Here is a 13,839-nt window from a genome sequence, read left to right on the forward strand (position 1 = left end):
ATGCCCTCCTCCCTCCAGATGAGAGAGATGAGGTTGTGTATTCGCGACAACAATGTCTCTGCGCCATACTTCAGTGCCTCAGTGGGATTTCATCCGTTCCCATAGCCTTGTTTTTCTTAAGCTGTCTTATAGTTTTTTCCACCTCGTGCAGTGCTGGGGTTTTACTGAGGTGGTGGCGAGTAGCATGTTGCGGGATGGAATCAAGAACACTTGATTCAAAGGCAGAGTCTCGATTGAGAAGTGCTCCTTCCAGCGTGCCCGGACTGCCTCGGTGTCCTTGATGTTATGTCTTCAGATGCTCTGATAATGACTCCACGAGACAATGTGTTGTGCTTGAACTGTAGTGACCTTAGTCCATTTAATGTAACTCCAGAGTGAGGATCACACATGGTGGCCTGCCTTTTATACTAGGCCTGGCACACCTGTACAAGTAACCTACATGTCTCCCACTGCAGTGCCTTCTGGTGGCAAACCTTGTAATAATACAACCAGTAACCATGTAGGATACATGATACTTGATGAGTGTTTCCCCGTTCTTGGCCAGCAGTGGGGTGGGGCCTTGGGTGTTTAGACCGTAGGTGGCCTTGACTGCAATGAAGAATCCTCGCACATCATGGCTGTCGGCCAGCTGCTTTATCTCCTGTGCTTTTTCCATCCACCACCTGTTCTTTAGATCCCGGATTTTTTTGTTGGACCTCAGCCTTAAGCCGTCTAATGCTGCCTTATTATTAACAAACTGGTATACTTGTATCTTTTTTCTTGCTGTACCTCTATACTTTGTTGAGTCTAATAGTTAGTTAGTGATGATTAGTATGGTATTTTCCAGTTTGAATTTTTAACAGACATTGACCCATTTATTTTAAACAAGTTAAGATCTCAATTAAAATAACCAAAAAAAACATTGAATGTTGTATTTGCCTGTTAGTCACCAACAGTAACTTCTAAGTTTTTTTATCTCCAAATGAATCACTGGTAATATAGTACAGAATAACAAATGACTGTTCAATACAGTAACTGCCAGAGATTCTCGCAATCTTCATCAAAAGATAGCTGGCTGTTTGTATTGCCTTGACAGTGTGTTATTTACATGTTTTCAGCCAAAATGTTTGGATTTCACAAGGGAAGAAGTGGTCGATTCCACTTCACAGTTTAAGACCTAATGTTCTGTATTTTCCTTCCTGCCTGGTTTACCATCAAAATAGCAACAGAACGTCAGCTCTGTCTGCTGATTTTATACTGCTGAGAAGCAGGCCCATTTTCTTCAGTGCATCTTCCTTTAATATTCATGGTGGGTTTTCAATGCTATTAGTGTCCTCCACAGGCATTCTGCATCTGGACAAAAATCCAGTACTGCTGAATCAGAAAGCCAGCTATTTTTGTGTCGATCAAAATGGCTTACTGCAGTGCCTGAGGCTGGTGATTCTTAACAACACCAACCTCACTAATTTTAAAGATTCTTTAGTTAACGCATTAATTTTTGTAATCCAGCAAAGGAAGACCCACCCTTTTGCTTCTGATGGAGGGTGACTCACTAATTACATAGTTATGATTACAAAGGATATGAGCTAGGCCCAGTGGAAGGAGCTTTGGCATAAAGTGCCACCGCCAGAAAAGTATGGCTACTCCAAAGCTAAAAGCTGTTACGTGAAATGTCCAAGGCTGCCAATGTAACAGGAGGCACTCATACCTTGTAGCAGTGCATTTAATAAGCGTGTTTCTCAGTTGCATCCACCTCTCCATCTACAACTAACAACAAGCTGTTCCCTTTATACCCACTTTTGAATGTGTTCTTTTACTTATTTGGGAAGCGGTGGTAGAATGGCAAATTGCATGTAGAAATATTATACACAGAATACAGAACTGATGCCTACCTTTAGGGAAAGTTAATAGAGGGGAAAGACTTAAGTGGGCAACAATGGAACTAATGCATGGAATAACAAAAAATATTCTGACAATATAAAGTTGCAGGTAGAATGGTGGACTGAGATGATGACAACTTGTATTTATATAGCCCCTTTAACATTGTAAAACATTATCAAACAAGATTTGACACTGAGTCACATGAGATATTAGGACAGATGGCCAAAAGCTTGGTCAGAGGTAGATTTTAAGGAGCGCCTTAAATGAGGCGCGAGGTGGAGAGGTTTAGAGAGAGAATTCCAGAGCTTAGGGCCCAGGCAGCTGAAGGCACATCTGCCAATGGTGGAGCGATTAAAAAGAGGGAATGTGCAAGAGGCCAGAATTAGAGGAGCGCAGAGATTTTGGAGGGTTGTAGAGCTCAAGGAGGTTACTGAGATAGGGAGCCAATGTAGGCTAACGAACTGGGGGGGGTAGTGGTGATGGGTGGGCGGGACTTGGTGCAAATTAGGATATGGGCTGCAGAGTTTTGGATAAGCTCAAATTTATGTAGGGTAGAAGATGGGAGGCTGGCCAGGAGAGCATTGAAATAGTCAAGTCTCGAGGTAACAACGGCATGGATGGGATACAGCAGTAGATGAGCTGAGGCAGGGGCAGAGTTACAGAGATGGAAGTAAGCAGTCTAGCTGATTGAACGGCTATGTGGTCGGAAGCTCACCTTGAGATCAGATATGACACCAAGGTTACCCGTAGTCCGGTTCAGCCTCAGACAGTTGCCGGGAGAAGGATGGAGTTGGTGGCTAGGGAATGGAGCCTATGTCTGGAATCAAAGACAATGGCTTTGGTCTTAATATTTAGTTGGAGGAAATTTCTGATCATCCAGAACTAGATGTCAGACAAGCAGTGTGACCAATCAGAGAACATGGAGGGGTTAAGTAAGGTGGTGGTGAAGTAGGGCTGGGTGTCATCTGCATGCATGTGGAACCTGACATGTTTTTGGATGATATCACCAAAGAGCAGCATGCAGATGAGAAATAGGAATGGGCCAAGGATAGATCTTTGGGGGGACTGCAAAGGTAATGGTGCAAGAGTGGGAAGATTAGCCATTGCAGGGGAATCTCTGATAGAGGAGAATGGAACCAGGTGAGGGCACTCTCTCACAGCTGGATAATGATGGAGGAGGATGATGTGGTCAACCATGTCAAATACTACAGACAGGTCAAGAAGGATGAAGAGGGATTATTTACTACGTTCAGTCACATAGGATGTCATTTGTGACTTTGAGTGCCATTTCAGTACTTGTGGCAGGGGAAGAAACCTGATTAGAGGGATTCAAATATGGATTTGCAGGAAATATGGGCATGGATTTGGGAGGCGACAACATAGTCAAGGATGTTGAAGAGGACAGGGAGATTGGAGATGGGGTGGTCATTTGCAAGGACAGAGGGGATCAAGGGTGAATTTTTTGAGGAGATGAGTGATGACAGCAGATTTGAAGGGGAGGGGACAGTACCTGAAGAAAGGATACAGTTAACTATCAGCTAACATGGAGGCCAGAAAGGAAAGTTGGATGGCCGGCAGATTGATGGGGAGGGAGCAAGAGATGGGTTTCATGGTCAAGGTGAGCTCGGAGAAGGAATGAGGGGAGATAGAAGAGAAATGAGAGAAAGATGCGAGTTTAGGGTTGGGGGACATTGCGCTCTGTGGGCTAGGGGAAGGAAGGGAAGCAGCCCGAGGCCACTGAACGGGCGGTCTCAATCTTAGTGTCATGAGCTCCTCGCATTTGTTGTTGGAGGTGAGGGTGAAGGAGGCAGGGGGGAGGGATTTAAGAAGACATTCTAAGATGATCCTGGAATAGTGATCAGTTTTTGGCCGAGGAGAGCAAGACCTGATAGTGCTTTAGGTAGTCCAGCCAGATCTGGTGATGAATGGCTAAACCCATTGTCCGCCATAAACATCCAAGTCTGTGTTCCTTGGACTTAAGGGATCAGAGAAGAGAGCCGTACCGAGGAAACAACCAGGGTGAGGGAGAGTAACGGTTTTAATGGGGACAAGTGCAATAAATTTTAAATTGCAGTTGTAAGTGACTTGGGGGTGAGAGTTTTTCCAGGGGCAGATACAAGGGAGTGGGGTTGGGAAGGGAGATGTCTTGAGCCCCCTGGATGTGTAGGGACTTGCAGGGGAGGATAAAGAAAAAAAGGGACGCTTATGTCACATATCAACGGCTAAATACTATAGAATCTTTAGAGGAATATAGAAAGTTAAGAGGAAAAATGAAAACGGATATTAGGAATGTTAAGAGAGAGCACAAAAAATTATTGGCGAGTAAAATTAAGGAAAACCCCAAGATGTTCTATAATTATATTAAGAGCAAGAAGGCAACTAAAGAAAGGGTAGGGTCTATTGGAGACCATGAGGGTAATATTTGTGTGGAGATGGAAGATGTTGGTAAGGTTCTTATCGAATAATTTGCATCTGTTTTCACAAAGGAAAGGGGCACTGCTCTCGAGGAGGAGTGTGATATTCTGGATAAAACAAATATAGTGAGAGAGGAAGTATTAAGGGGTTTAGCAGCTTTGAAAGTAGATAAGTCCCCAGGCCCAGATGAAATGCATCCCAGGCTGTTGAGCGAAGTAAAAGAGGAAATAGCAGCGGTCTTGACCATCATTTTCCAGTCATCTTTGGATTTGGGCATGGTGCTGGAGGATTGGAGGACTGCTAATGTAGTACCCTTGTTTAAGCAGGGAGAAAGGGATAGGCCGAGTACTTACAGGCCTGTCAGCCTAACCTCAGTAGTGGAAAAATTCTTAGAAAAAATCCTGAAAGACAGGATAAATCTACATTTGGAAAGGCAAGGATTAATTAGGAACAATCAGCACAGATTTGTTATGGGAAGATCGTGTTTGACTAACCTGATTGAATTTTTTGAGGAGGTAACCAAGAGGGTCGAGCGTACGATGTAGTGTATATGAACTTTAGCAAAGCTAAGGTCCCGCATGGTAGACTGGTCAAGAAGGTTAAAGCCCATGGGATCCAGGGCAAAGTGGCAAGTTGGATCCAAAATTGGCTTGGTAGTCGGAAGCAAAGGATAATGGTTGATGGATGTTTTTGTGACTGGAAGGATGTTGCCAGCGGGATTCCGCAAGGCTCAGTACTGGGTAAGGCTCAGTACTGGGTCCCTTGCTTTTTGTGATATATATCAATGTAGTGAGGTTGGGGATGGCATCAAACAAGAAATTAGGGATGCGTGCAATAAAGGTACAGCAGTTATCATGGCGACTTTAATCTACATATAGATTGGGCTAACCAAGCTGGTAGCAATGCGATGGAGGAGGATTTCCTTGAGTGTATTAGGGATGGCTTTCTAGACCAATATGTTGAGGAACCAACTAGAGACCTGGCCATCCCAGACTGGGTGTTGTGTAATGAGAGAGGACTAATTAGCAATCTTGTGGTGTGAGGCCCCCTTGGGAAGAGTGACCATAATATGGTAGAATTCTTTATTAAGATGGAGAGTGACAGTGTTAATTCAGAGAACTTAAAGGTAACTTCGATAGTATGAGACGTGAATTGGCTAGAATAGACTGGCAAATGATACTTAAAGGGTTGACAGTGGATAGGCAATGGCAGACATTTATAGATTACATGGATGAACTTCAACAATTGTACATCCTTGTCTGGAGTAAAAATGAAACTGGGAAGGTAGCTCAACTGTGGCTAACAAGGGAAATTAGGGATAGTGTTAAATCCAAGGAAGAGGCATATAAATTGGCCAGAAAAAGCAGAAAACCTGAGGACTGGGAAAAATTTAGAATTCAGCAGAGGAGGACAAAGGGTTTAATTAGGAGGGGGTTAATAGAGTATTAGAGGAAGCTTGCAGGGAACATAAAAACTGACTGCAAAAGCTTCTATAGATATGTGAAGAGAAAAAGATTAGTGAAGACCAACGTAGGTCCTTTGCAGTCAGTATCAGATAAATTTATAATGGGGAACAAAGAAATGGCAGACCAATTGAACAAATACTTTGGATCTGTCTTCACGAAGGAAGACATAAATAACCTTTCGGAAATACTAGGGGTTCGAGGGTCTAGCGAAAAGGAGGAACTGAAGGAAATCCTTATTAGTCAGGAAATTGTGTTAGGGAAATTGATGGGATTGAAGGCCGATAAATCCCCAGGGCCTGATAGGCTGCATCCCAGAGTGGCCCTAGAAATAGTGGATGCATTGGTGATCATTTTCCAACATTCTATTGACTCTGGATCAGTTCCTATGGACTGGAGGGTAGCGAATGTGACACCACTTTTTAAAAATGGAGGGAGAGAGAAAACCGGGAATTATAGACCGGTTAGCCTGACATCGGTAGTGGGGAAAATGTTGGAATCAATTATTAAAGATGAAATAGCAGCGCATTTGGAAAGCAGTGACAGGATCGATCCAAGTCAGCATAGATTTATAAAAGGGAAATCATGCTTGACAAATGTTCTAGAATTTTTTGAGGATGTAACTAGTAGAGTGGACAAGGGAGAACCAGTGGCTGTGGTGTATCTGGATTTTCAAAAGGCTTTTGACAAGATCCCACACAAGAGATTGGTGTGCAAAATTAAAGCACATGATATTGGGGGTAATGTATTGACGTGGATAGAGAACTGGTTGGCAGACAGGAAGCAGAGAGTCGGAATAAACGGGTCCTTTTCAGAATGGCAGGCAGTGACCAATGGAGTGCCGCAGGTTTTCAGTGCTGGGACCCCAGCTATTTACAATATACATCAATGATTTAGATGAAGGAATTGAATGTAATATCTCCAAGTTTGCAGATTACACTAAGCTGGATGGTAGAGTGAGCTGTGAGGAGGATGCTAAGAGGCTGCAGGATGACTTGGACAGGTTAGGTGAGTGGGCAAATGCATGGCAGATGCAGTATAATGTGGATAAATGTGAGGTTATCCACTTTGGTGTCAAAAATAGGAAGACAGAATATTATCTGAATGGTGACAGATTAGGAAATGGGAAGGTGCAACGAGACCTGGGTATCATGGTACATCAGTCATTGAAGGTTGGCATGCAGGTACAGCAGGCGGTGAAGAAGGCAAATGGCATGTTGGCCTTCATAGCTAGAGGATTTGAGTATAGGAGCAGGGAGGTCTTACTGCAGTTGTATAAAGCCTTGGTGAGGCCACACCTGGAATATTGTGTTCAGTTTTGGTCTCCTAATCTGAGGAAGGACGTTCTTGCTATTGAGGGAGTATAGCGAAGGTTCACCAGACTGATTCCCGGGATGGCAGGGCTGACATATGAGGAGAGACTGGATCAACTGGGTTTGTATCCACTGGAGTTTAGCAGAATGAGAGGGGATCTCATAGAAACATATAAAATTCTGACGACATTGGAGGTTAGAGGCAGGAAGAATGTTCCCGTTGCTGGGGAGTTCCAGAACCAGGGGTTACAGTCTAAGAATAAGGGGTAAGCCATTTAGGACCGAGATGAGGAGAAACTTCTTCACTCAAAGAGTTGTTAACCTGTGGAATTCCCTACCGCAGAGAGTTGTTGAGGCCAGTTCGTTAGATATATTCAAAAGGGAGTTAGATATGGCCCTTGCGGCCAAAGGGATCAAGGGGTATGGAGAGAAAGCAGGAAAGGGGTACTGAGGTTGAATGATCAGCCATGATCTTATTGAATGGCGGTGCAGGCTCAAAAGGCGAATGGCCTGCTCCTGCACCTAATTTCTATGTTTCTATGATTTACATTTGAATATAGGGAGCATGATTAAGAAGTTTGCAGACGACATTAAAATTGGCTATGTGGTTAATAATGAAGAGGAAAGTCATGGGCTGCAGGAGGATATCAATCTACTAGTCAGGTGGGCAGAGCAGTGGCAAATGGAATTTAATTCAGAAGTATGAGGTAATGCATTTTGGGAGGGCTAATAAGGAAAGGGTATACACATTAAGCGGTCGGCTACTTAATAGTGTAGATGAACAAAGGGACAGATCCCTGAAAGTTGCAGTCCAGGTGGTTAAGAAGGCATACGAAATGCTTGCCTTTATTGGCCGAGGCATAGAATATAAGAGCAGGGAGGTTATGCTTAAATTGTATAATGCTTGATTAGACCACAGCTGGAGTCCTGCTTGCAGTTCTGGTCGCCGTATGATAGGAAGGACATGATTGCACTAGAGAGGGTGCTGAGGAGATTTACTAGGATGCTGCCTGGAATGGAGAATCTTAGTTATGAGGACAGATTGCATAGGCTGGGTTTGTTCTCATTGAAACAGAGGAGGTTGAGAGAAGACCTCATTGAGGTGTACAAAAGTTTGAGGGGCCTAGATATAGTGGTTAGCAAGGGCCTATTTCCATTGGTGGAGGGGTCTATTACAAGGGGGCATAGTTTTAAGGTGATTTGTGGAAGGTTTAGAGAGGATTTGAGGGGGCGCTTCTTTACGCAGAGGGTTGTGGGGATCTGGAACTCACTGCCTGGAAGAGTGGTGGATGCAGAAACCCTCGCCACTTTTAAGAGATGGTTGGATAGGTTACGGACCTAGAGCTGGTAATTGGGATGAGACTGGATTACCTCTTGTTGGCCAGAGCAGATATAATGGTAAGTACTGCAGGGAATCTAATGCAGCCAGGGTGATCTCTTGGACTAGTTTCGATCACTTGGATGAGTTGGAGAGGAATTTTCCCAGATTTGTTTCTCCCTAAATTGTCCTGGGTTTTTATCTGGTTTTTGCCTCTCCCAGGAGATCACATGGCTCAGGTTGGGGTGGGCTGTAGAATGTTTCAGTGTAAGGGGTGTCGCAGTTGTGTGAGGCGGACTGGTTGGGCTGGGTGCTCTTTGCCTTTCCGCCATTGTTCATAGTTTTATATGTAACCTTCAGGGCTGCTGACCGAAGGCCGTGCAGCTTTTTGTCGGTTGGCGCGGACACGATGGGCTAAAATGGTCTCCTTCTGCCCTGTAAATTTCTATGTTTCTATGTGGATTTTAGAGCAATATAAGGAAGTGATCAGAGATGGCCTTATCTGTGATTGACATGATGTGAATAGCAAGGTCGGGGGATGGCCGTGAATATGGTAGGACAATTTATAAGGAGAGGGATTAAAGGGAGGATAGAAGGACAGCGAACTCCGAGGGAAGAGAGCATGATGAGTTGAGATGAAGGTTGTAATCAGAGGATGAAAGTATCGACAGCAAACATGGATACACTTGGTACCTTCATCTAAGTGAAAATAAATTGTAAATAGCTGAGGCCAAAGCACTGATCCTTGCGGCACCCCCTTTGTTACAGCCTGTTTTCTGTCCGTTAACCATTCATCTATGTACTAATATATTATCTCCAACCGCATAAACTCTTATCTTGCTTAACAACCTTTTACATGGTGCCTTATTGAATGCCTTTTGGCAATCCAAATATACCACATCCACCGGTTTACCCTTTATCTATCCTTCTAGTTACATCCAAAAAGCTCTAATAAATTTGTTTAATGCGATTTTCCTTTCATAAAACTATGTTGACTCTGCCTAATATGATTTTCTAAATGCTCTGTTACCACTTCCTTAATAATGGATTCCAGCATTTTCCAGACAACTGGTGTCAGGCTAACGGGCCTGTAGTTCCCTGTCTTCTCTCACCCTCCTTTCTTGAGTAGAGACCTGCAAACTTACTCCTCTTTTGCAGCCAGGTACAAAGGATTTTAGTAATTGCATTATGTTGCTGGCACATTTCCTCAATGCAGCTGGCACCAGTGGTTTTATTGGGGTTGATTTTGAGTACACCCTCCTTTGGTGCAATTTCTGAAGCAAGACCTTTTAATTATTCAGTGTCAAAGGGAGCAGTGTTACCCGCATGTCTCTGCTTGCCATTTGATCAATTTATCCACTTTTGTGTCCCTATTACAAATTACCTTTTAATGGCTAGTTGCATTGCTTTAAAGGTTCTGCCTCAGCAGATGTTCTGGTCTCCAACCAAATGTGCCACAGTCTAAGCTCTGAGCAAGCTTTTCCTGAATCTGTGACCTATTCAAATTATGAGGGAGGGACTCGTATCTGAAAATTCAGCCAACCCCTCCTGCACAGGTGAGCCTGCATGCTGGGCAGGTTCAGCCCCATAATTTCCATAATCAGAAAAATCAGGTTATTGTGTAATTGTGCGATAATGCCACTGTCATAAAACAGCACATCCTTCCATTCACTGTGAGCAATGCCAAGGATATTTTGATAAGTTGTATTGTAAAAATAAAAATAAAAATATTCAGTGAATGGCTGGCAATTAGATTTTGTGCTCAAGACTCTGCGTTAGGACTTGAGCACACAACCTTCTGACTCTGGCGTTACCCACTGAGCCATGGCTGACACAACTGTGGCCATTATTCACGTGTGAGCCTTATCAGCAAATGCTAACTGTCTGTTAGACTGCATGGGTCATTACAGCCATGTATGGTTATGTCCTCATCCAGTGTTCACACACACTCATTTCCAGCAATCTGAAAGCTTTGAATTAATATAAAATCCTTTTACTGCTATACCCAAACTTGTTAACATTCATCTCATTCCAGATATTCATCTCTTTCCCCATATTCATCTCTTTCCCCATTGTCCTAATTCTTTCATCACATTGAAATAAATGTCTAAGCAACGGTCTCAACAAACTCACTTATTTTTGTAATGCCAAATTATTGGCTGGGTGGCAGGAGACAAAGTAGGGATAATGGGCAGGTGACTAGAATACATGTGATTAGAAGTCATGTTGCAGCTATACAAAGCCCTGGTTAGACCACACCTGTGTTCAGTTCTCGGCACCACACCTTGGGTCGGACATATTGGCCATGGAGGGAGTGCAGCATAGGTTTGAGAATGATGCCTGGACTCTAAGGATTAAATTACAAGGAGAGATTACACAAACTAGGGTTGTATTCCCTGGAATTTAGAAACTTTGATCAAATTTTTCAAGATATTAAGGGGAACTGATAGGGTAGATAGAGAGAAATTATTTCTGCTGGTTGGGGAATCTAGGACTCGGGGACATAGTCAAAAAATTAAAGCCAGACCTTTCAGGAGTGAAGTTAGGAAACATTTCTACAAGCAAAGGATGGGGCTGCAAACGACAGTTGGTGCTGAGTCTATTAATTTTAATCTGAGATTGATAGATTTCTGTTAGCCAAAGGTATTAAAGGATATGGGGCAAAGGCGGGAGTATGGAGATGGGTCACCGATCAGTCATGATCTAATTGAATGGCAGAACAGGCTCGAGGGGCTAAATGGCCTCCTCTTGTTCCTAAAACTGAAAAAGAATGAGGTTTGTTTATGTATATTTGTGCAGCCCTTTCTATTTTTTTAAATGGCAAAACACTGAATATGACAATTTATATTTAATTTTTTGTATATGATCCTTTTTATGTAGGTTGGCAATGCAATCAAAAATATATTACCCTTTGGTGCCCTTAAATCTTCTAAAGATGCTCCACGATGTATTCAGGTAGAGATAACTCCAACATCCTCCAGAATATCAAGGAATGCAGTCACCAGTTTGTCAATACGAGGGCATCGATGGAAGAGGAATGGTAAGAAAAAAATGAGTGTGTGAGCAGAGTGTATCGAGTTCAATAGATTTAATTAAATAAAGTTTCATGAAAATCACAACTTCAAATAAACATTTAGAGGGTTATTTCAGCCAAAGGGTGAAAACAGGCGCTAAATGGGTGCAGTGCTAATAAGAGTAGCCTGTTTGAAAGTCTGGATTTAGCACACAATATTGGTCCTAATTGCTGTTTACCATAATTTGAACTTGGCTGGAGGTGCTAAACCACACACCTGCAGGTTTAGCACTCAAATGCTGAATAGATACAATTTTCATGGAGCTGTCTATGTGGGCTCATAGGAGACTCTTCCACTGAAGGTGTGGAGTATGCTGGCTGGTGCACAGCGGCATGTTGCAGGACGTCTCGGGGACCAAGGGAGAGGGTGCACAGGCTCTTGGACACAGCAATAGATGTCCTAGTGGAGGAAGTCCAGAGGAGGAGGGATATCCTGTACCTGCTAGTGGGAAGGACGCCACCTCGCCCTCCTGTCCCCCTTTTCTGCAACAGCTGATGTTGCTCTGCCTGGCTTCATGTCTTCCTCCCATTTCTCGTGCAGACTGAGTGGAGCCCCAAGCAAGGTACCCGTGGCCAAGTATTTTCTTTCTCCTTGTGACACCTATAAGATGGAATAGCACAGCACTTACTCATTTTAGGTGAAGTCCTCAGAGAATTTACTCGTGTTGAAGTCTTGACAAAGTGGCTCAAAGTCTCCTGTGTGTTTGAGTTGCTCTTCACAGCTTCAGCAGCAAGTGAACATTAAAAGGTGAGTAATCCTTTCAGTAGCGTTAAATAGACATCAGTGCCGTGTTTACTCCCAAACAGCTGGTCGCTGTTGGAGAGCATTAAGACAAGCGCTAGTCACCAAAATGCCATGCAGCACTAGCAGGCATTTGAAGTGGCAATCAGTTTTTAACGATCCGCTGAGCGGCAGTTCCTAGCACAGGCTTCAACTCCTTTACCAAAATGGGCACTAAACCGGCATTTCAGGTCAAGACCCATCTTGGCCATCTTGAAGGATTGTTGGTGCCTGAACACGCTGTGAAAATTACCCCCCATCCCATTGGTGCCTGAACACGCTGCTGAAAATTACCCCCCATCCCATTGGTGCCTGAACACGCTGCTGAAAATTACCCCCATCCCATTGGTGCCTGAACACTCTGCTGAAAATTACCCCCCCCCCCCCAGCCATCCCATACCTTGCCATGAATTAATTTGCCCCTTGTTGTAGGAAAGAGTGTTTCACACTTTAGTTGGGGGAGGAAAACATTTGATTTCCAATACAAGGTGCTGAATAGCATGAGATATAAAATCAAAAAGCAAGTCAATCTGGATTGTTCTTCAAGTACTTCCCAGAACTTTGTTGCTTTGAGACTTTGACATTGACCTGGTTATTAGGGTACTATCTTAAAGAATTGTATGGAAGCAAGGACGATGGGCCTGGAGAATGGGAGAAAAACGTGGGAATTCTTTCCCTCCACTTGCATTATAAATACAGAAATGTTACCGCAAAAGCTGTCCATAACTTCTAAAAGCCTGACTGGTTGCACTTTGGCAGAAAAAAAATCGAAGTGCAAGTTATTATTTAAATGGAGAAAGATTGCCAAGTGCTGCAGTACAGTGGGACCTGGGGGTACTTGTGCATGAAACACAAAAGGATAGTATGTAGGTACAGCAAGTGATCATTGGCCTTTATTGCAAAGGGGGTGGAGTATAAAAGCAGGGAAGTCTTTCTACAGCTATACAGGGTATTGGTGAGGCCACATCTGGAATACTGTGTGCAGTTTCATTTCCATATTTACGAAAGGATTATATTTACTTTGGAGGCAGTTCAGAGAAGGTTCACTTGGTTGATTCCGGAGATGAGGGGGTTGACTTATGAGGAAAGGTTGAGTAGGTTGGGCCTCTACTCATTGGAATTCAGAAGAATGAGAGGTGATCTTATCGAAATGTATAAGATTATGAGGGGGCTTGACAAGGTGGATGCAGAGAGGATGGTTCCATTGATGGGGGAGACTAGAATTAGAGGGCATGATCTTAGAATAAGGGGCTGCCCATTTAAAACAGAGATGAGGAGAAATTTCCTCTGAGGGTTGTAAGTCTGTAGAATTCGCTGCCTCAGAGTTGTGGAAGCTGGGACATTGAATAAAATTAAGACAGAAATAAACAGTTTCTTAAACGATAAGGGGTTATGGGGAACGGGCAGGGAAGTGGAGCTGAGTCTATGATCAGATCAGATCAGCCATGATCTTATTGAATGGCGGAGCAGACTCGAGGGGCCGTATGGCCTACTGTCTGTTCCTAGTTCTAATGTTCTTATGGTTCATTAAAGATCTTTCGGGAACGGAACCTGCCACTTCTACTCAATCTGCCCTACATGTGACTCCAGTCCCACGCTATGTTGTAGGCTCTTAA

The 13,839-nt window shown here is 43.5% G+C and overlaps 1 protein-coding gene across 2 annotated transcripts in view; it reads left to right on the plus strand.

Moving 5' to 3' along the window:
* Nucleotides 1–13,839, plus strand: part of hycc1 (hyccin PI4KA lipid kinase complex subunit 1) — a 103,555-nt gene that overhangs the window by 75,478 nt on the left and 14,238 nt on the right. For both annotated transcript variants that reach the window (XM_070880966.1, XM_070880967.1), the window contains exon 10: nt 11,250–11,409. In XM_070880966.1, coding sequence (XP_070737067.1) covers nt 11,250–11,409 — 160 coding nt within the window. The remainder of the gene's footprint in view (nt 1–11,249; nt 11,410–13,839) is intronic.

The sequence above is a fragment of the Pristiophorus japonicus genome, chromosome 5 (assembly GCF_044704955.1).
Source record: "Pristiophorus japonicus isolate sPriJap1 chromosome 5, sPriJap1.hap1, whole genome shotgun sequence".
Lineage (NCBI taxonomy): Eukaryota > Metazoa > Chordata > Chondrichthyes > Pristiophoridae > Pristiophorus > Pristiophorus japonicus.